General features: G+C 34.2%; 1 protein-coding gene across 4 annotated transcripts in view; it reads right to left on the bottom strand.

The window, feature by feature from the left end:
• The window catches only part of f (espin protein forked), a 325,622-nt gene that overhangs the window by 99,297 nt on the left and 206,762 nt on the right, over positions 1 to 19,563 (bottom strand). For all 4 annotated transcript variants that reach the window (XM_073974572.1, XM_073974571.1, XM_073974570.1 and 1 more), the window contains 3 exons: positions 18,204 to 18,387; positions 1,806 to 1,988; positions 360 to 1,661 (listed from right to left, as the gene is read on the bottom strand). In XM_073974572.1, the coding sequence (XP_073830673.1) occupies positions 360 to 1,661; positions 1,806 to 1,988; positions 18,204 to 18,387 (1,669 nt within the window). The remainder of the gene's footprint in view (positions 1 to 359; positions 1,662 to 1,805; positions 1,989 to 18,203; positions 18,388 to 19,563) is intronic.

Raw genomic sequence — 19,563 nt, forward strand, 5'->3', positions numbered from 1 at the left:
TGGAGGGTATAAAAAGTTCGGACCGGCCGAACTTAACGCCGTTCTTACTTGTTCATTATTGGCTTAATGATGTGGAACTAACTTTTAATGGCAATTTCGAAATGGCTTGTCGAACACCACTCATAAAACGTCTTACATGACCGAAATAATTGGCGCTAGGATTACAAAGGGATTTAAGAGCATTTTCAGCTGTATGAAATTTTTTCTGTTTTTGTTTTTCTATTATCCAATGTATGCATACGATTGCAGCATATAGTACGAGTATTCCCATGGGCTGCTAACTACCCCTTGAAAATGTTTACCACCCCAAATGCATCCCAAACCTTCAGGAAATTCATTTAAAATATATTCAAACTTACATGATTACTATATTGCAGAACAACATCTGTACTGCGTGTCGACGATGCTGATGCCGAACGTGAATGTGAACCACTATCTCTGGAACGTGATCTACCGACCATATATTTCTGTTGATTTTTTCTAGCATCCTCCCGCACCAAATAGATGTCTTCATAATCATGGTCATGGCTATTCGATTGTGATGATGATGTCTTGTGGATGTTGCCATTCAATTTGCTGCTGCTACCGCTGGTGTTGTTGTTCTTGTGATTGTTCAAAAAGTTATTGGCAGTGTTGTTGGTCGAATTAGAATGGGAGTTGTTGCTGGTGGCTGGAGTCTTGTTATTAAGCACCTGTGAAGACGACTGATTGTAGTTCTGGCGATTGCTGTTGATGCTACTGTTGGTGTTTGTGTTGCTGTTGTTATTTTGTTGATAATGTTGTTGGGGGTGTTGTTGTTGCTGCTGTTGTTGTGAATGATGTTGTTTCTGCTGTGACGATGTTGGTGGTGGTTGTGGCAAATTATTATGACGAGTGAAACTATGATTACGATGTGTTTGTATCTTGGGAGAATTCAAACTTGAGGCAATGGAAGCCGATTCATCAGAACCACTACCAGCACCACTAGAACTTGAATGGACATCCGCCTGTATGGTCATGGCATTTGAACTGGGTGTGGAATTGTTATGGGACATGTTGTGCTTGGTTTTTTGCTGATGATGACTTGGCTGTCTGTGTGGATTGGAGTGCTTCACACTGCTCGAATCGGAATCAAATAAATCGCGCACCCGATTATAGATCACCTCTTGGGGATCGTGTAGGAAAAATGAATCTCCCGAGATGCTACCAGTCGGCGAGGGTGGTGTATACACCCCATTTACACGCATTGGATTTACATAAAGGCCATCGTTGTTTGGAACCAATGATCCGTTGTAATGCTTTTCGGATGATGAACGTGAATGCTGTGACTGGGCTGTGTAAATCGATTCACTGGCCTTGCTGCGTGCACCCATTGTTGATGGCGGATGCAAATAGAATGGTTCCTGGTCGGAGCTCATGGTCGATGATGTTTTCGATTTGATGGTATTGCTACGACTGGTCTGTTTGCTGCTCATCGAATTGTTGCAGCTGCCATGAGAATTGTTGTGACCCATTGACGAGTTATTACCAGCACCACCGTTTTGATGATGGTAATGTTGCTGTTGTTGTGCTGCAGCATTGCGTCCCGACGTCGAAGATTTGCCATGTTTTGATGTTGTTTTCTTTTCACGTCCATTATTGTAGTCAACAGATGTTCCATGTTGCACCAGCACGTTCAAACACTTTGAGATTGAATGAAGAAGTAAAGAAAAAAATCAAATAGAACAAGTTAATCTTTGTTTTTAGTTTTATGATGATGCTGATGATTTGCTATGAAAGTTTGAGAGCTCTTACTTATACATACACACCAACTGCAGCCAACTTACCTCAACTTGTTGATTTTCTGCTGCATCATTTATGGGCGATTTACCGTATTTGTCCAGTGATAATTTTGCACCATGACTGAGCAGCCATCTCACCACTGATAGATGACCGCGTGAGGCAGCAAAGTGCAATGGCGTGGCACCATCTCCATCACGTAAATTCGGATCAACGCCTTGATCTTGTACCTGAAAATAAAAATCAGATTAATATTTATTTGGAGTGGAGTTTTTAAGGAATAGAGCCTTTAATTGACAAGGGCTATAATGCGGTGATAATAAAGACTATGTTGGTGGCCCAACAGAGCTATGAACGTCAATTTTTATAGGTTATTTCTTTTGGGGTCAACAGAGCTATAAACTAGGATTTTATATAAACGTGAATTTTATGGGATATACTTTTCTGGGACCAACAGAGCTATAAACGTGAAATTTATAGGATATTTGTCAGGGGCCAACAGAGCTATAAACTTAGATTTTTATAAGCTATTTTTTCAGGAGCGAACAGAACTATAAATGTGGACTTTTTATAGAATATTTTTTCAGAGAGCAGCAGCGCTATAAACGTGTATTTTTATAGATTATTTTGTCAGGGTCAATAGAGCTATAAACGTGGTTTTTTGGAGCTATAAACATGGATTTTTATAGGATATTTTTTCAGGAGCTATAAACGTAGATAGGATAACTTTTTCAGGGGCTATTATCGTGGATTTGTATATGTTATTTTGTCATGGGTGAACATAGCTATAAACGTGGATTTTCATTGGATAATTTTTTAGAAGCTATAAACTTGGATTTTATGGGTTATTTTTTCATAGGCCAACAGAGCTCTAGACATGGAATTTTATAGCATATTTTTTCGGGGGCCAACAAAGCTGTAAGCGTGGATTCGTATACGTTATTTTTTCAGGAGCCAACAAGATATAAATCTGGATTTTATACGTTGTTTTTTCAGGATTTTTTAGGATATTTTTTTCAAGGGCCAACTCGTGGTTTTAGTAGGATATTTTTTCAGGGGTCTACAGAGCTATAAACGTGGATTTTTATAGGATATTTCTGCAGCGGCCAACAGGGCTATAAACGTGGGTTTTATAGGGTATTTTTTCAGGGGCCAACAGAGCTATTAAGCTGGATTTTTAGAGGATATTTTTTCCGGAGTAATAAAAGTGGATTTTTTCTACGTGATTAAACACGAATTTTAAAGGATTTTTTAGGAGCAATAAACGTGGTTTTTATAGAAGATTTTTTCAGGGGCCAACAAAGCTATAAGAGTGGATTTTGTATAGCATATTTTTCAGGGGCCAACATACTATAAACATGTATTATTATAGGATGATTTTTCAGGGGCCAACAGACCAATAAACTTGCATTTTTATAAGAAATTTTTTCAGGAGCCAACAGAGATATAAGCATGGATTTTTATGGGATATTTTTCATGGCCAACAGACTATAAAGGTGGATTTGTATAGGAAATTTTCTTCAGGGGTTAACAGACTATAAGCTTGGATTTTTATAGGACATTTTTTCATGGCCCAACGGACTTTTAAACGTGGATTTTTATAGGACATTTTTAAGGGCCGAAAAAGTTTTAAACGTGGATTTTTATAGGACATTTTTTCAGGGCCCAACAGAGCTTTAAACGTGGATTTTTATAGGACATTTTTTCAGGGTCCAACAGAGCTTTAAACGTGGATTTTTATAGGAAATTTTTCAAGGACCAACAGAGCTTTAAACGTGGATTTGTATAGCACATGTTTTCAGGTCCCAACAGAGTTTTAAAACGTTTTTATAGAACTTTTTAGGGCCCAACAGAGCTTTAAACGTGGATTTTAATAGGACATTTTGTCAGGGCCCAACGGAGCTTTAAACTTGGATTTTTATAGGATCTTTTTCAGGGGCCAACAATGCTTTAAACGTGGATTTTTCATGGCCCAACAGACTTTTAAACGTGGATTTTTATAGGACATTTTTAAGGACCGAAAACATTTAAACGTGGATTTTTATAGGACTTTTTTTAGGGCCCAACAGGGCTTTAAATGTGGATTTTTATAGGATATTTTTCAGGGGTCAATAGAGGTATGAAAGTGGATTTTTATAGGATTTTTTTCAGGGACCAACAAAGCATTAAGCGTGGTTTTTATAGGACATTTTATTCAGGGCCCAACAGAGCTTTATACGACATTTTTTCAGGGCCCAACAGAGCTTTAAACTTGGATTTTTATAGGATATTTTTCAGTGGGTCAACAGAGGTATGAACGTGGATTTTTATAGGATCTTTTTCAGGGGCCAACAAAGCTTTAAACGTGGATTTTTATAGGACAATTTTTCAGGGACCAAAAGAGTTGTAAACGTGTATTTTCGTAGGATATTTTTCAGGGGCAACAGAGCTGGATTTTTATAGGACATTATTATAGGGATATAACAGTGGACATAACAGTGAATTTTTATAGGATATTTTTTCAGGGACTGTCAAATAAACGTGGATATTTACCGCCTTAAAGGTGGATTTTTATAATTTTTTTTTTTGTCAACTATGATTTTTATAGCGTCAATTTTTAATGTGGTATCCGATAGAATTGCAATTTTCGAATTTCGAAAAAAAGTTGAGTTGTGCTGAATTGTGCTAGGTTTGTGCCGAATTTTTTTTTTCGAAATTCAAAAAAATCGCTGAGATATTCGACAAAACATTTTTTTCGAAAAAATGTTGCCAGAATTGCAATTTTCGAATTTCGAAAAAATTTACGTTGTGCTGATTTGTGCTCAGTTTGTGCCCATTTGTGCCGCAAAAATTTTTTCGATATCTCGTACCATTTTCGAAAAAAAACGATATTTTCGAATACATCACAGAATTGCAATTTTCGAATTTCGAAAAACCAAAAGTTGTGCTGAATTCTACTCAATTTGTTGTGAAAAAATCGTCTCGATATTTGCATTTTTGCAAAAAATACAGTGAAAAACACTATTTGCGATTTTAACGAGTAACGAGTAGAGATTAGAGTTTGGGAATTCCCGACTTTTTTTCAATCCCGGGAAATCGGGAATACAAATTTCTCATTCCCGGGAACCCGGGAATTCCCGGGAATAAGAGAAATCGAGTTTGTGGGGCATAGACGTGACAGAGAGGAAGTAAATAAATACTCTTTATATGTATAGTTGTATCATTAGTTATCTATTTGGAACAATATTAATGACGATTGGCCAAAATCTTGAAAGTACCAATGCATCATATATGGCAGCTGTTCAAGCCAACCAGTTCTTCCTGACTAATTTGCGGAGATTATAGCTTTGTTTGTTTACTTTTTTCTCTCAGACAACTGTGAAAATTGCTCTCACGTAACAAGTTTTCCACAAAAGTAAAGAAACGGAAAAATAGTAGATCTGGCAGCAATGTCAAAAAACAGTCATGGCTGCTTAAAAAAATAACAAACAAAACAAATTTCACTGTTTTTTATTTCACTGGTTTAAATTTTTATTATTTTATTTTATTTCTTTTTATTTTGCTTTGACTTGCTTTTGCCCTAATTGTCAAATAAATGCCAAATCAGCAGTTTGACAGATTTTCCACTTTGTACACAACGAAATTTGTCGAGCAGAAAGTAGTAAAAAAGAAAGTAATTTTGGTTCTCTGTGCTCTCTCACTCTCTAAAAAATTGCTTCCAGTTTTACTACTTTTTGGGGTTAAGGAACGCTTTCCTAATTAAAAATGGTAAAAATGTTAAAACTTGAAGAAACTGTAGTGTAAAGGAACAAAGATTATATAAATTGCTGTTTCCCACGACCATCCTCGCAAAGGCTTCCATCTTATCAATGATTGCTGTGCGACTATATTTTTTAGGTCAATGATATGGGGAGTTATTTTTATGATTCGAAGGGCGTGTCGATCATAGAATAAATCCGTTGATGAAGGGTTTTTGGTTTTCACAATTGCACCACGGTGGCACCAGAGATATAGAGGCGTACTTATATGAACATACATACTATAGTTATTACTGACTTCCATTCCTAATATACAAGATTCGCCACTTGCACATTATACAGTTTTTAATATTACATACAATAATTTTGGAGAAAAAACAATTCGAATCGATCACAGAGTTTATATCTTATCAAATAAATGCCATTAAACATGGACTAGAACAACAAGGAAATGGCTCCAAAAAGTTCAGAATTATGTGAGGTTGTACAAACTTCGAATTCCAGAAAAAAATTATCGAGAGGACCAAAATGTATGTATTTTACACGAATTATCGCGATTTTTACTATGGACCCTAAGTTTGTTACAAATGATCGGGAATTACGAATTATCGGGACATGAATAATCGCTATTCCACTTTATTTTCAACATTAAATAACTATAAGACAAATAATATAAGACTTATATATGAAAAATACAAATACCCGTATTCCCGGGAATTTCAAAAAATTTCCCGGGAAATCCCGTCCGAAAAAAAATCGAGAATTCCCGGAAAATCCCGGGTCGGGAATTCCCGACCAGAAACTCTAGTAGAGATGGAATTTTGCAATGTAAGGCGAAAAATGTGTGCTAGACGAGCACAATTCAGCACAATTTACAGAATTAAAAAAATCCTATTTAAACGGAAGTGATAGGATTTTTTTTCATTTTGAGCGAGTAACGAGTAAAGTTGGAAATTTTCAATGTATGGACGAAAAATTGTGCAGAAATTACAGTGATTTTTCACACAAAATACTGGTTTTTCGAAATTACCATATCTTGAAAACGGTTAGAGATATTTAAAAAATTTAAACGGCACAAGTTGGCACAACAAATTGAGTAGAATTCAGCACAACTTTTGTTTTTTCGAAATTCGAAAATTGCAATTCTGTGATGTATTCGAAAATATAGGTTTTTTCGAAAATGGTACGAGATATCAAAAAAAAAAAATCTTGCGGCACAAATGGGCACAAAATGAGCACAATTCAGCACAACTTAAATTTTTTCGAAATTCGAAAATTGCAATTCTGGCAACATTTTTTCGAAAAAAATGTTTTGTCGAATATCTCAGCCATTTTTTCGAATTTCGAAAAAAATGTTTCGGCACAAATGGGCACAAACCTAGCACAATTCAGCACAACTCAACTTTTTTCGAAATTCGAAAATTGCAATTCCATCGGATACCACATCAATTTTTATGGAATATTTTTCAGGGACAATGATAGCTATATGATATTTCTGTTGTCTTCTTCTGCTGTTTCAAAATCCGCAAAAAGGCGCACTTGTTTTATAAGGCAGCGATACAGTCAATGAATGCATTGTCCCAATTTGAACTTCTATATCTCAATAACGGTAAAACCTACGAAACTATCATCAATCATGTAGAGAATTTTCATAGCTGCAACATTTTCTTTAGTCCCATTTCGATAGAACTTGCGGTTTCCAAGCAAAATCGTGAAAAACAAAAAAAACCCCTAAAAATGTCAATTTGGATCGCGATTTATTTAAAAAGCGCTCCGGCGATTTTTTTTTTTTTTTTTTTGATTTTTCTCATCTATGAACATTTCAGAATCCACAAAAACTTTCCAGGTTCCCTTCCATTTAAAGAGCACCGTGTAGCGTAAAACCATCTCTGTACACAGAAAAAAAATTTATCGATTTTCCGGCGAAAAAAAAATTGTCATATTCACGAAATTCGATAAAATTATTTGATCACAAAGTAAAAATACAACTTATAAAATATTTCACATATTGACTAAAATATTTATCGATTTTTTATATTGAACTGATAAAATATTTCACATATTGACAAAAATATGTATCAATATATTCCAAATTTTGTATCAGCATTCAGTGGTTGTTAGAATAGCTACCAATAAACAGTAGGGTTATAACTTTTTTGCAATTTTTGCAAATATTACAAAATACCACCGCATAGCCGACTAGAGCACGAAAAACTACTATGAAGTAGGGTGTCATTTTTTCTCTATCGCGAAAAAAGTTTCCGCACCAAATGCATTGAAGTTCAGTAATGCATTATTTAATTTTATTTGTTATAATTGCATATACGCTTTCCGTAATAACTTATTAATAGTTTTAACCTAATTTAAAATCAATATCGAACCATTCTGGACCAATTTGGCTTTTGGGTTTCTATTTAACAAAAAACAACAAAATAATTGTAAATATGAAAATGTATAAAAATTTATTCAACAATTTTGTTCATCAAAAAAATATTTTGTTTTTAAATAATTGTTTTTGTTTTTGAAGCATTGTGGCGTTTTTTTTTATTGGGATAGCGTTTGCAATTTTGTTTTTTCAAAATAGTCTGGCTTAATCCCATTGCACTATAGGTAATTTAGCCTGTTTTTGAGGCAAAAATTAATAGCTGTGGATATGTGGGCTTTTTATACATTTTTATTGCTTTATATGCAAAAGTAAGATAAAACAATGAATTACAACGTAAAATTCGGATATAGCGAACATCGGTTATAAGAAACTGCGTTTATAGCGAACAAAGTTTTATGTTTCCAAAGAATTTTTCTTAATATTTGTACACACATTCAACTTCTTAAAACGACCACGACTATAACAAACAAAAGCTGTTACCCCGCGAATAGAATTTTTTACAATTTGTTACGATTTTCAGGCCCGCTTTAAAGCAGAAGCGGATAGCGACGAATTTAAGCACTGTTTCAAATATTTAAATATATGATATTTAAAAGTAGGCTTTAATAAAAATTGTACAGACGAATACGTCTATAATGAACGCAGGATATAACGAACAACTTTTCTTATTCCTACCCCCTATTCTCATTTTACCTATTTTATCCGTTCCAACCCAATAAAAGAAAAACGGTTACAATGAACTAAAGTACTGATCCGCCAAAAGATTTTTATAAACATTGATATGTTTAAAATATTTATTCGCGAAAAGATCTGTATAAATATTATATTTTTAAAGGACCAAATAAATCACGCAATAATGATCCCTAGTTAGAACTTATTACAGCTATAATTAACAAAAATGTTGACCACAACACGTATGTACATTTTTAGAACACATGGTGAATATTTCTTTAAAGAAAATGTTTTTTAGGTCAAATCGGATGCTTTTTCGTATTTGATATTTCCTTCACCAAACAAAAAATTAAAAAAATATATATTTTTCTGCAAGGAGGACACCTTCAAAAAAGTGATATAACTCAAAAAACGCAAAAAATCGCACCTTGGTAATTATGTAGTTGATTCAGAACCCTTTGCTGAAGATATTCCCAATAGCATAATCACGGCCAAACACGGCCAATTTAGTATAAGTCTATATGAAGTGAGTTTAAGAAAAATAAAATATTTATTTTTGACTTTTTGTGTTTTTTTGTCGCTACCCATAATGTTTAAGCTATATTATATATTAAATAAATTCCTCTCGCAATTACCAATCTATTCCATTTTACATATATTTACATTTGGTTTATTTTTCCGCGGTTTTAAATACATTGAAATATGTCTTACAATATATATATTTTTTAGTTCTTCTTCGAAATTCTCACTTTGACTGCAATTTAAACCGCGATAATGACGCTATATTGAAATATATCATTCATATTAATAAATTTTGACATGTTCTTTTTTTAATGCCAACTAAAAAATTATTATTATTAAAAGTTGCAAAATCGACTTTTTGCCTCAAAAGCTGGGCAAATTACCTATAGTGCATTGTTGTTGTTTTAATATTTTAAAACAACTATTTTGTTAGTGGAAAAGATTTGGCATTGTTCGCCAAGGGGTAAGGCAGGGAATACTATAGTTTCGATCCACGCCACTGGATCTCATCAGTTCCCTTGTTTCTTGTTTGTGGATATTCTCCACCGAAGTTATTTTTCAATAACTTCTTCAACAAGAAACTTTTTATACCCAAACATCAATCGTCAGCTCGAAGTATAAAGGTAAGCAAAGAAAAAAGTTCAATGAGAAGTTTTTCCTTGGCAACCTCATACAACTCCGACGAAAGTGTCTGCGAAAACAATTCAAACCTCTTCCACTTGTATGTAAAACAACAACAATGGGATTAAGCCAGACTATTTTGAAAAAACAAAATTGCAAACGCTATCCCAATATAAACAAAAAAAACGCCACAATGCTTCAAATTGAAGACACTGGCACGACGTGTGTTGTTTTTGCTGTAAAGCAGACCAACCAAATTTTGGTGTGTGCAATTGTCGAAATTCGACGACACATACAAGTGGAAGAGGTTTGAATTGTTTTCGCAGACACTTTCGTCGGAGTTGTATGAGGTTGCCAAGGAAAAACTTCTCATTGAACTTTTTTCTTTGCTTACCTTTATACTTCGAGCTGACGATTGATGTTTGGGTATAAAAAGTTTCTTGTTGAAGAAGTTATTGAAAAATAACTTCGGTGGAGAATATCCACAAACAAACAAAGAAACAAGGGAACTGATGAGATCCAGTGGCGTGGATCGAAACTATAGTATTCCCTGCCTTACCCCTTGGCGAACAATGCCAAATCTTTTCCACTAATAAAATAGTTGTTTTAAAATATTAAAACAACAACAATGGGATTAAGCCAGACTATTTTGAAAAAAACAAAATTGTTTTTGTTTTTAAATAAAATATAAAATATTTTGATAAATATTTTTGTCAAATGTGAAACATTTTATCAGTTGTATTTTTACTTTGTGATCAAATAATTTTATCGAATTTTGTCAATATGACAATTTGTTTATCGCCGGAAAATCGATAAATTTTTGATTGAATCTTTGAATTTTTTTATCAAATGGCTAAAATTTTGTCCCAAATTTTACATAAATTTTCGCGCGACCTACAGAGCCGCTACAAACATCGGACAACAGTTTGGTTTTTGGTCCATTTTACCCCCTTAATATAACACGATCATCGGTCATAGGGGTATCTTCTGGTCTGCACCGGACCTCCATACAAAATTTCATGAACATTGGTCCATAATTGCGGCCTATAGCGTGATTACAATTTTTAATGGACGGACCCCCATTTCAAAATCGCTATCGCTCGTCGAGATATGTATTTTGGAATACACATCGGGGGGTCTACGCCGAAAATTTCGCGGAGTTACATGATTTTTTATAATACCCTTTCCACATTGTGGTGTAGGGTATAATAATCGATACGATAGTCCATCAATTTTTTGCCAGATCTACATCCATAATTTTTGACGGTGTAAAAGATTCGCAAAAGTTTACGTCGCAAATGTATTACAAATAAATGTACATAGTATTTTTACACCATTCCATCTCAGATACAAAACAACTACATGTCATTGTTATTAATCATAATTTAGAAAGGTGATTTGCAAGTTTTCTTTCTGCATTGCAGCCCCTTGGCTAAGAGAAGTCGTACTGGAGATATGAATTGGTTTTACCACCTCTTACAATAAATGTATATCGATTAGTCTGGGCACTTTATTTGTTCATCATTCATGTCAGAACGTTAAGAAATAAATGCATACATATGTATGCATGTCTGTACGTATGTATTTACACTTACAAGTAGAAGAAACATAATAATGATCGTTATTACAAAAATGTTTTTTGTCATCTGTTCATCGTCTGCAATATCATAATGCCCAATAACTTTGATTGCATCTGGATGGGTGGCTTTTTATGTTATAAAGATGCACATAAAAATGTTGTAATATTATGACTGGGTTTTTTGTTCACTTAAAATCGTATAATAGTGAATGCCGAAGTGGACGCCATAGAAGGATACAATAGATTCTTTTCAGAGTATTAAAACATTAAAAAAGGATTTTATTAATTGAGTTATTATATTTGAGAGCGGTCATTATTTTAAGACATATTTTAAGCCTAAAGCCTTATGGAAATAAACATTGAACTTGCTGCAAATATCTGATCAACCAATATATGCACAAATTCTGGAAGAGTATAAAAATACAAAACAACGTTTTCTTCAATGAAGGAATTGAAGAAATGGTTTGACAGGCTAAAAACCAGTACAAACTGCAAATTGAGAACAATTGAGAACATTCCCTTTGACAACAAGCACATTGAGAGCTTTGAATATCAGACCGTGGCTTTCAAGAATGATTTTAAAAAGGCTCCGCTCAAACTGAAAGATGGGAATGGATGTGTTCAAATTGTGGGAATTAATTGCGATGATTGTTGCAAATACAACAAGCTTGAATACCAACTAAATGAGATGCGTTTTAGTTCCCCATCCCCCAAGTTCTGCATCATATACTGGAACGTGTTCTTCGTCTTGTCATGGAGGATGAGCCCCATGGTGGGCTAAATCACCAAACATCGAGTACACAGAAAAAATACTGCATTTTAAGAATCTTGTTCATAAAGTCTTGGCAAGGTTCAACTTTTTGCATTTGATGAACGCCTTTCATAAAGCAAAAAATACTGGTTTCTTCTGAGAGATTAAAAAAATGTTAGCGAGTTCTTGTTTTGTTCTTATTGACTAACAACCACCCACCACCACCAACCAAATCAGAGACAAATTTTGCTGATTTTTATAATGCTTTTTTGTATTATTGTAATTTACCGTTTCTTCTAATGATTTTCACTGTAGTTGTTATCGTCTTGTGAGCATAGCAGAACAATATGAACCATATGTACACAGAAAAATAAGGAATAGTGTTCATAACGTCTTGCCAAGGTTCAAATTTCTGCATTCAATGAACTCCTTTTATAAGGAAAAAGAATACTGGTTTCTTCTGAGAGATTGAAAAAAAAAAAACAATTTTGGCGAGTTGTTTTGTTTTTATTGACTAACAACCAACCACCACACACCACCAACCAAACCTGAGGCAAATTTTTCTGCTTTTAATTAATGTTTTTTTATTGTAATTTAGGCTGACTTCCGTATCGTCATTTGCTTTGTGTTGCTTAAGCTTCGTCAAAATATTTCAGTTGCACACTCATGCATAGTTCCTCTAAAATGCAACTAAATTTATCAGAAATGAAAATGATACATGTTTGCTTTTTACCTGCGTTAAAAATAAGTATTTTTGACATGTTGAAGCACGTGGCATCGCAGTTGTTAAATACAATGGCGTTAAGAAACACAATCAGGGATGGAAAAATGAAAATTTGAAAAAGTACTAAAATTGTACTTTTTCCATTGAAAAGGTACTTTTTATTATTTTTTAAGGAAACAACATACAAATTTTTTATTCATTGAAAAAACAACAACAAAAGCTTAAATCTGTGAAATCTGAAGAATGTTTAAAAATGGTATATTTTTAATAACATACTGGAGGGTATAATTAACTTTGCTATTCTGTTTGTAACACATCGAAATATTCGTGGGAGACCCTATAAAGTATATAACCAGGTCCGTCCGTCTGTTGAATTCTATATACAGTTTTCAATATTTAATATGGAGCTTTTTTATTTTGAAAATGGCCTCAACGGTACCTCCCGATTTTTGGTTTTTTGAAGGTTTGAGCCACATTATCATACCAAAATTGTTGAAATTTGGTATTTAGTCTTCGTTGGGGCCACAAAACTCTTCCCCAGAAATTTGCCAGTGCGGGTCCACGTTCTGATATAGCCCTAATAGAACGGTATTTTAAAAGATTTAGCCTCATTATCCCATCGAAATTACTGAAATCAGATTCATTGTATTCGTTTAAATAGCATAGAGCTGGCAAACTATCGGTAGTCCGACTATCGTTTTGATCGCTGACATAAAGCATTATTTATATTGAAATCTGAACAAATGATTTTTTTTTTAAATAATTCGTGACCAAAAAATGTTTTGGTGGCCGATGTAAACTTTGTTTTTCGTCAGTAATCAAAACGATAGTTAGATTGTCGATAGTTTTCCATCACTAATATAGCCCCCATAGAAGAGGTATTGTAGATTCTCATATTGGAATGTACTTCGATACCGCTCGATGTGAAATCTTTTAAATGATTAGTCCACCGTAGTGACTGTAACTATATATTTCGGATTCTCAAAGGGTGGAAGAGCTCCACGAAGAAAATGATCAATATAGCTTCATATTTTGGTATATTCCCAACATAAAGGTACATATATCCAGATTTATAAAATTTCTAGTAATTTTAATCTTTAATTTTGCATTTTTAGTTCCACATAGACTAGACTATGGAAATGGTACTGAATTGGTCGCGGGGGTACATCGGTACTTTTTATAGTGAAATGGTACTGAAAAAAGTACTATTGTACTGAATTTTCCATCCCTGAACACAATACTTCGCAGATTTTCAGTCATTTGCAAAGCAATTGACGATACGGCAGTCAGTCTTACCGTTTCTAATAACTTTCACTGTAGTTGTTATCGTCTTGTGAGCATAGCAGAACAATATGAACAATATCTACAAACATGTTGAGTCTGTCAGCACTAGCTCGAGATATTAGATGTTGCCTTTATATTAAAGAAATTAAAAAATTGTAGATGCGAACTTTATCGTACAGCCAATCACTTTGTTTTTTCAACACCAAACGCACTGTAGTTGTTTGGTTTGTCAGTTAACTAACAACAATTGTTGCGACAGTGGTAGTTTAGAGCAAATGTGTTCTTCTTTGACACAGCGGTGCCGAAGTTTTTCGGCAATTTACACACATACGACCCGAATGCATAGAAAGAGCGTACGAAATAGATATAATGTTTTGATTTGTTTTTGTTTTGTAGCGTGCGTGCATAAAAACACACTAACACACAGTCATAAGTTGCCAATAGTTTGAATACATTCACATTTTGGGCTGTTCTCTTTTTGGTCACGTCTGGTTTAGAGTAAAGCGTGTGTTGTTGTGGTTTCTTGGTATAGTATCAATGTGATGGTGGGACGATGGTGGGGTTGTGTTGTGGTTTGTTGATATATCAACTACAACAACACTGTATACAGTGTCAATGTGAGACGATGAGACCATTCAAGAGAAAACGAGAGCAAAGTTGAGGCCATTTACCAAACAAGAGAGGAAATATGAGAGCAAATAATGGGAATATAGGGAAAAATAGGAAGGTGATTTTGCATCTGATGAAAATATTTTTGAAAAAATAGTGGCTTTTGGATGGATGTAAGAAACTGCACACGTATCTTATGTAAGGTACCTGTACAATATGAAAAAACTACATCACGAACGAAAATATGTAAAAATTCTTGAAATATTTTTTTGTGTACTTCTAGCCTTTACCAATGGTAAAACTGACATTAAGAAAACAGGTGGCAATAGAGACGACATGAATGTTTCTCTTCCATCACTTTTGTAAAGTTTATGCAGATCCCAAACATCTGCAATGCAGATGATGAGAAATGATTCTAGACAGGACTTGATAAGAAAAAGGCTTCAAAACTACTTCATATCTGCAAATTTGCTATAATGTTTGTAAAAATAGAAGTTATCAAACTCAGTCTTTGTCTTCGAGCCATTCACATCCGATATTCCTGATGAGATGATTAAACCACCAGCGAAACTATCGTAGCATATCGGTTGGTTGTGTGAGACTTCCCTAGAATTCACTTTTTCAATACAAAACTCCTCAGGTCAGGTCATGTTAGCTCGATTAATTCAATTAATTAAAAACTTCTTTAATAATGATAAGACAACAATAAATAAAAAATCTCCAATCCACGCATCCATGGCATGGGTGACCTGAAAAAAGCAAAAATTGTATTTATTGAAATGCTAACCCCCAACTTTTTCCATTTGATCCAATAGCTTGAGTATGAAATTTAATGAAAATCGGTTAATGTTAATTCGTGCCCCCTGACCGATCTTTATATCCATAGTAATTTGTCCGTAGGGACAATGGAGACTTTTCTCATATCGATGAGTGCTCCCCGATATAAGCACTTACATTTACATAACATGGGATTCGAACCCCTGGGAATCGAAGGATAGTGTATAGACCTTCCTGGAACTTCAAGGATTCGTAATTCTTAAGTTATCGTGGTTATCAATCATTTGAGTTGGTGCCAGCAGGTATATTTAGATTTTTTGGGACAGTATCTCATGAAGTACCGATAAAAATGTACCGTGAGCACAACCTGCTGCGAATTTCATGACTATGCAAGAAGTGTTCTTAAACACACTTGTGCCAAAATTTTGCTATTTTTGTGTGGGAGGTACCCGAAGGAGTGGACCGATATAGTCCATATTATAAGCTTATCTATGTTTGATTGGAACTATTACGTTGTACAAAGCTTGGACCAAATCTACCATCGAGAGTAAGCAAGTGCATGCAACATTTTAACGAAAAATTTTGAATTTTTGTGGCATTGTGGGACGAGGGCCAAATTTTGTATTAATTTAATTTTGTATTGTATTAAATGTCCGTAATCTGTGGACCAGAACCAGAGAAAACAGGATAAAAATCCCATTTGCTTAGTTATTTTGACCTTTAGGAACCGTCTATATAGAGTTCATATCGACGCCTCCAAACAATAGTATGCTAAGTCGACTTAGCATGTTTATATTTAACGTCCTTTAACTTAAATTCTGTCAAATTTTGGTAATGATCGGACGATCCGAACAGAAGTTATAAACAAATATTTACTTAGCATAGTACTGAAGGTCAAAGAAATTTCCAAAATTTTGGAGCTTGTCCTGCAAAACTCGCTTTTCAGAATTAGCAAACTATTATTTGGAGGTGTCAAACGTCCTTTAACTTAAATTCTGTCTAATTTTGGTAATGATCGGTAAATCCGAACAGAAGTTATAAGCAAATATTGACTTAGCATAGTACTGAAGTTCAAAAATTTTCCAAACTTTGAGAGCTTCTCCTGCAAAACTCACTTTTTAGACTTAGCATACTATTATTTGGATGTGTCGATATGTTCTAGTAAGATGTTTATTGGGATTTGAGGTACGTTTTTGTAGTTGGTTGTTTGCTTTAAATTTGATCTGCTTGATAGCTGCAGACCAAAACTCGAGAAAAAATTTTAAAAGAAATTTGACCTTGCATATAAATTTTGATGGATTATATGTGTACACACTTTTGGTTCCTTAAGACAATATCTACAACTTTGCCTCTGAGATAAATTCGAAATTCCTAACGGTTTGGAAGATATAGTCTTGGCAAATTACCCCTTTTTACATCAAAGCCTCAAACCTTTGGAGGCCTACAACCGCAAAAGTTTATGAGATACGAAAAAACGAATATTATTAACCATATTCTGACACCGCAGCGTGATAGAAGACCAAAAAAAATAGAAGACACGTGTCTGTCTTCTATTTTTTGGTCTTCTATCACGCTGCGTTGTCAGAATATGGTTAATAATATTCGTGTTGCACAGTGTAATTTAACCTGAATGTCACTATGCAACACTGAAAATGCAAACAACTTCTAGTATAGATTTTTTGAAAGTACATATTTAGACTACAAAAACCCTAGTTGGGTTTTGTCCTGTCAGATCCAATTCGGATTTTATGGCCTCATCTAAACCGGGCTTAATCTACACTTTTTTGCATTTATCAGACCTTTATCTCAGAAACGAATAGGAATTTGGTCTTGCTGTCTTTAGCAATATTGTAGACCTAAACTTGTAGAACTTATCTTTTGAAGAAACCACATAAGAAAAACTACATCTAGGGCATCAAAATCAATAAAATATAGAAAAGTTTACATAATTGCTGAAATTCTGGTCAGTATCGGCTAAACTATTGGGAGTTGAACCAAGTAACCTTTTGCAAAAATCTTCCAAATAAAGTTCTCAACAATTCCTTAGAACATTCTGAAACTCTAAAATGCTTACTTCATGTTGTTTCAGTGGTATTTTGCATCATATCTTTTATAACACGTAGTTCAAACACAGTTCACACCAACAGTTTATTCTTGCATTTCGGATTTCACTACATTATTGACACTTTTATTAAATCGTCGTTGAAAAATGTACTGAAAACAACGGGATAGAGGCATTTTACAACAATGACATGTTCTGAAGAGTTGTGTATTACATTCCAGGGAATATTTTTCTAAAAGAAAATAAAACGGTGCGAAATGAATAAAAATTGTGGTATTTTTGCATATATTTTGAAATTTGAGGCAATAAATGTAGTTTTTCGAGTTCATTATTTTTCCAAATATTATATTCTTGTCCTTATCTACAAGCTTGCTTCAGAGGTCAGAAGAAGATTCGCATTGGTTTCAGAGATATAGCCCCGAATTTCTTTAAAAACTCAATATTTAACCATGTTTAGATGGGGCCATAAAATCCGAGCTGGATCTGACACAACTAAATCCAACTAGGGTTTCTTGTCGTTTGGGTCTGTACTTTCAAAAAATCCTCAGTTCGCATTGTTTGCACAAGATCACCTTAAAAATGTTGCACAGTGTGTCCCAGAAATTCTATTGGCGTTATGTTTTTTTAGTAACTTAGAGAATAATTACATTTAAGTCCACTTCGTTTCGTTTTATTTGTATTTTATTTCATATTTTTTTTCTTTTGCATACATATTGCTTACCATCCATTTGACACAATCCAAACAGCCCATTTGTGAGGCTGCATGTATTGGAGCCATGCCATCACGGGCCCGTACATACAGAGAACCGCCAGCTTCTAATACAAGAAATTTGAGAACTTCTAAATGACCCTCTTGTGCTGCCAGATAGACTGGTGTGACATCATTGTCCATTTGCGTATTGGCGCTGCAGAAAACCAAAAACAGAAGAAAAGGAAAAAAGATACAACAACAAATTAATACAACATAAAAATTGATTGCATGAAAGGAAATACAAATAAAAAACACACAGCGACACAACAATTAACGGTGGCTGATTTTCCACTTAAAGTTGCAAGTTTGGATCATAACAACTTATTTGTTTAATTGATGGCAAATATTTTTTATTTTATTTTTGCTAACAAAGATTTTTTCCATGTTTTTGTTTGAACGGCTAAAAACCCACAATGTCAACTGGTTTGTATTTTTGGCAGCCATATTTAACTGTGTTTCACTCGCTGCTATTGTTAAAGAGATTTTTGTGTTCTAATTGTTACAGTTTCAGTCTTTGTCATGTTGGAATTCTACTTTTTTTTCGAAATCTGCCACAACCACGCATCGCATCACCAAAGTCTGTTTGTGCCTGCTGCTAACATGGTTTAGTTGGTTGCTTGGTTGGCTGCTTGTCTTTGAATGTTCCGTTGGAGTTCTACATTTTCTGCAGGATGCATTTAGAAAGTAAACTTGTGCTTGGCATTTTCATTTTGTAACGGTTTCGGTTTGCCAATGAAAGTTTGTCTGACTTTATCGCATAAATCGTTTAAATGTTATTTCCATATAAAAATATTTCCATTGATTTCAAGCAAGTCTGTTTTCGAAGTTTTTTGTTTTGGGGTAAGATGTTGGTATGTATAAGTTTTTGGGGAATATAATGAAGTTGTCGTATTTGTTACATGTCGATTTTTTACATACATAAGTAAACTATTGGAAAGTAAGACTCCTACTAAATAAACTATTGTTTTTTTTTTGTTTTTGTTTTGGCAAGGAGTTATTGGATGCAGTTTTTGCGAGCTTCTCATGGCATACATCTATTTTTGGGAAAAGTTGACCCCCTTGAGATTGTAGGCAAAAAGATTTATGTTAAAAACATAATTTTTCGACGACTATAGATAAAACCACAAAGCAAAAAGCTTGCATCCATGTATGCATTTAAATCAGTACAAGTGTACAGTACAAATACCGCGGAAGTACATCGTTTCCTATGAATTCCTTAATGAATTCTACAAGGCATCGCGCAAAAAAGAACCACTCCAATTTGCTTCCCGCAGCATAGCTAGGAAGCACCCCAGTTTGCTTCCCAGCACACAGCTATAAAGCAGTCCAT

This window comes from Musca autumnalis, unplaced genomic scaffold (assembly GCF_047663935.1).
Source record: "Musca autumnalis isolate F117 unplaced genomic scaffold, ASM4766393v1 scaffold_3, whole genome shotgun sequence".
Lineage (NCBI taxonomy): Eukaryota > Metazoa > Arthropoda > Insecta > Diptera > Muscidae > Musca > Musca autumnalis.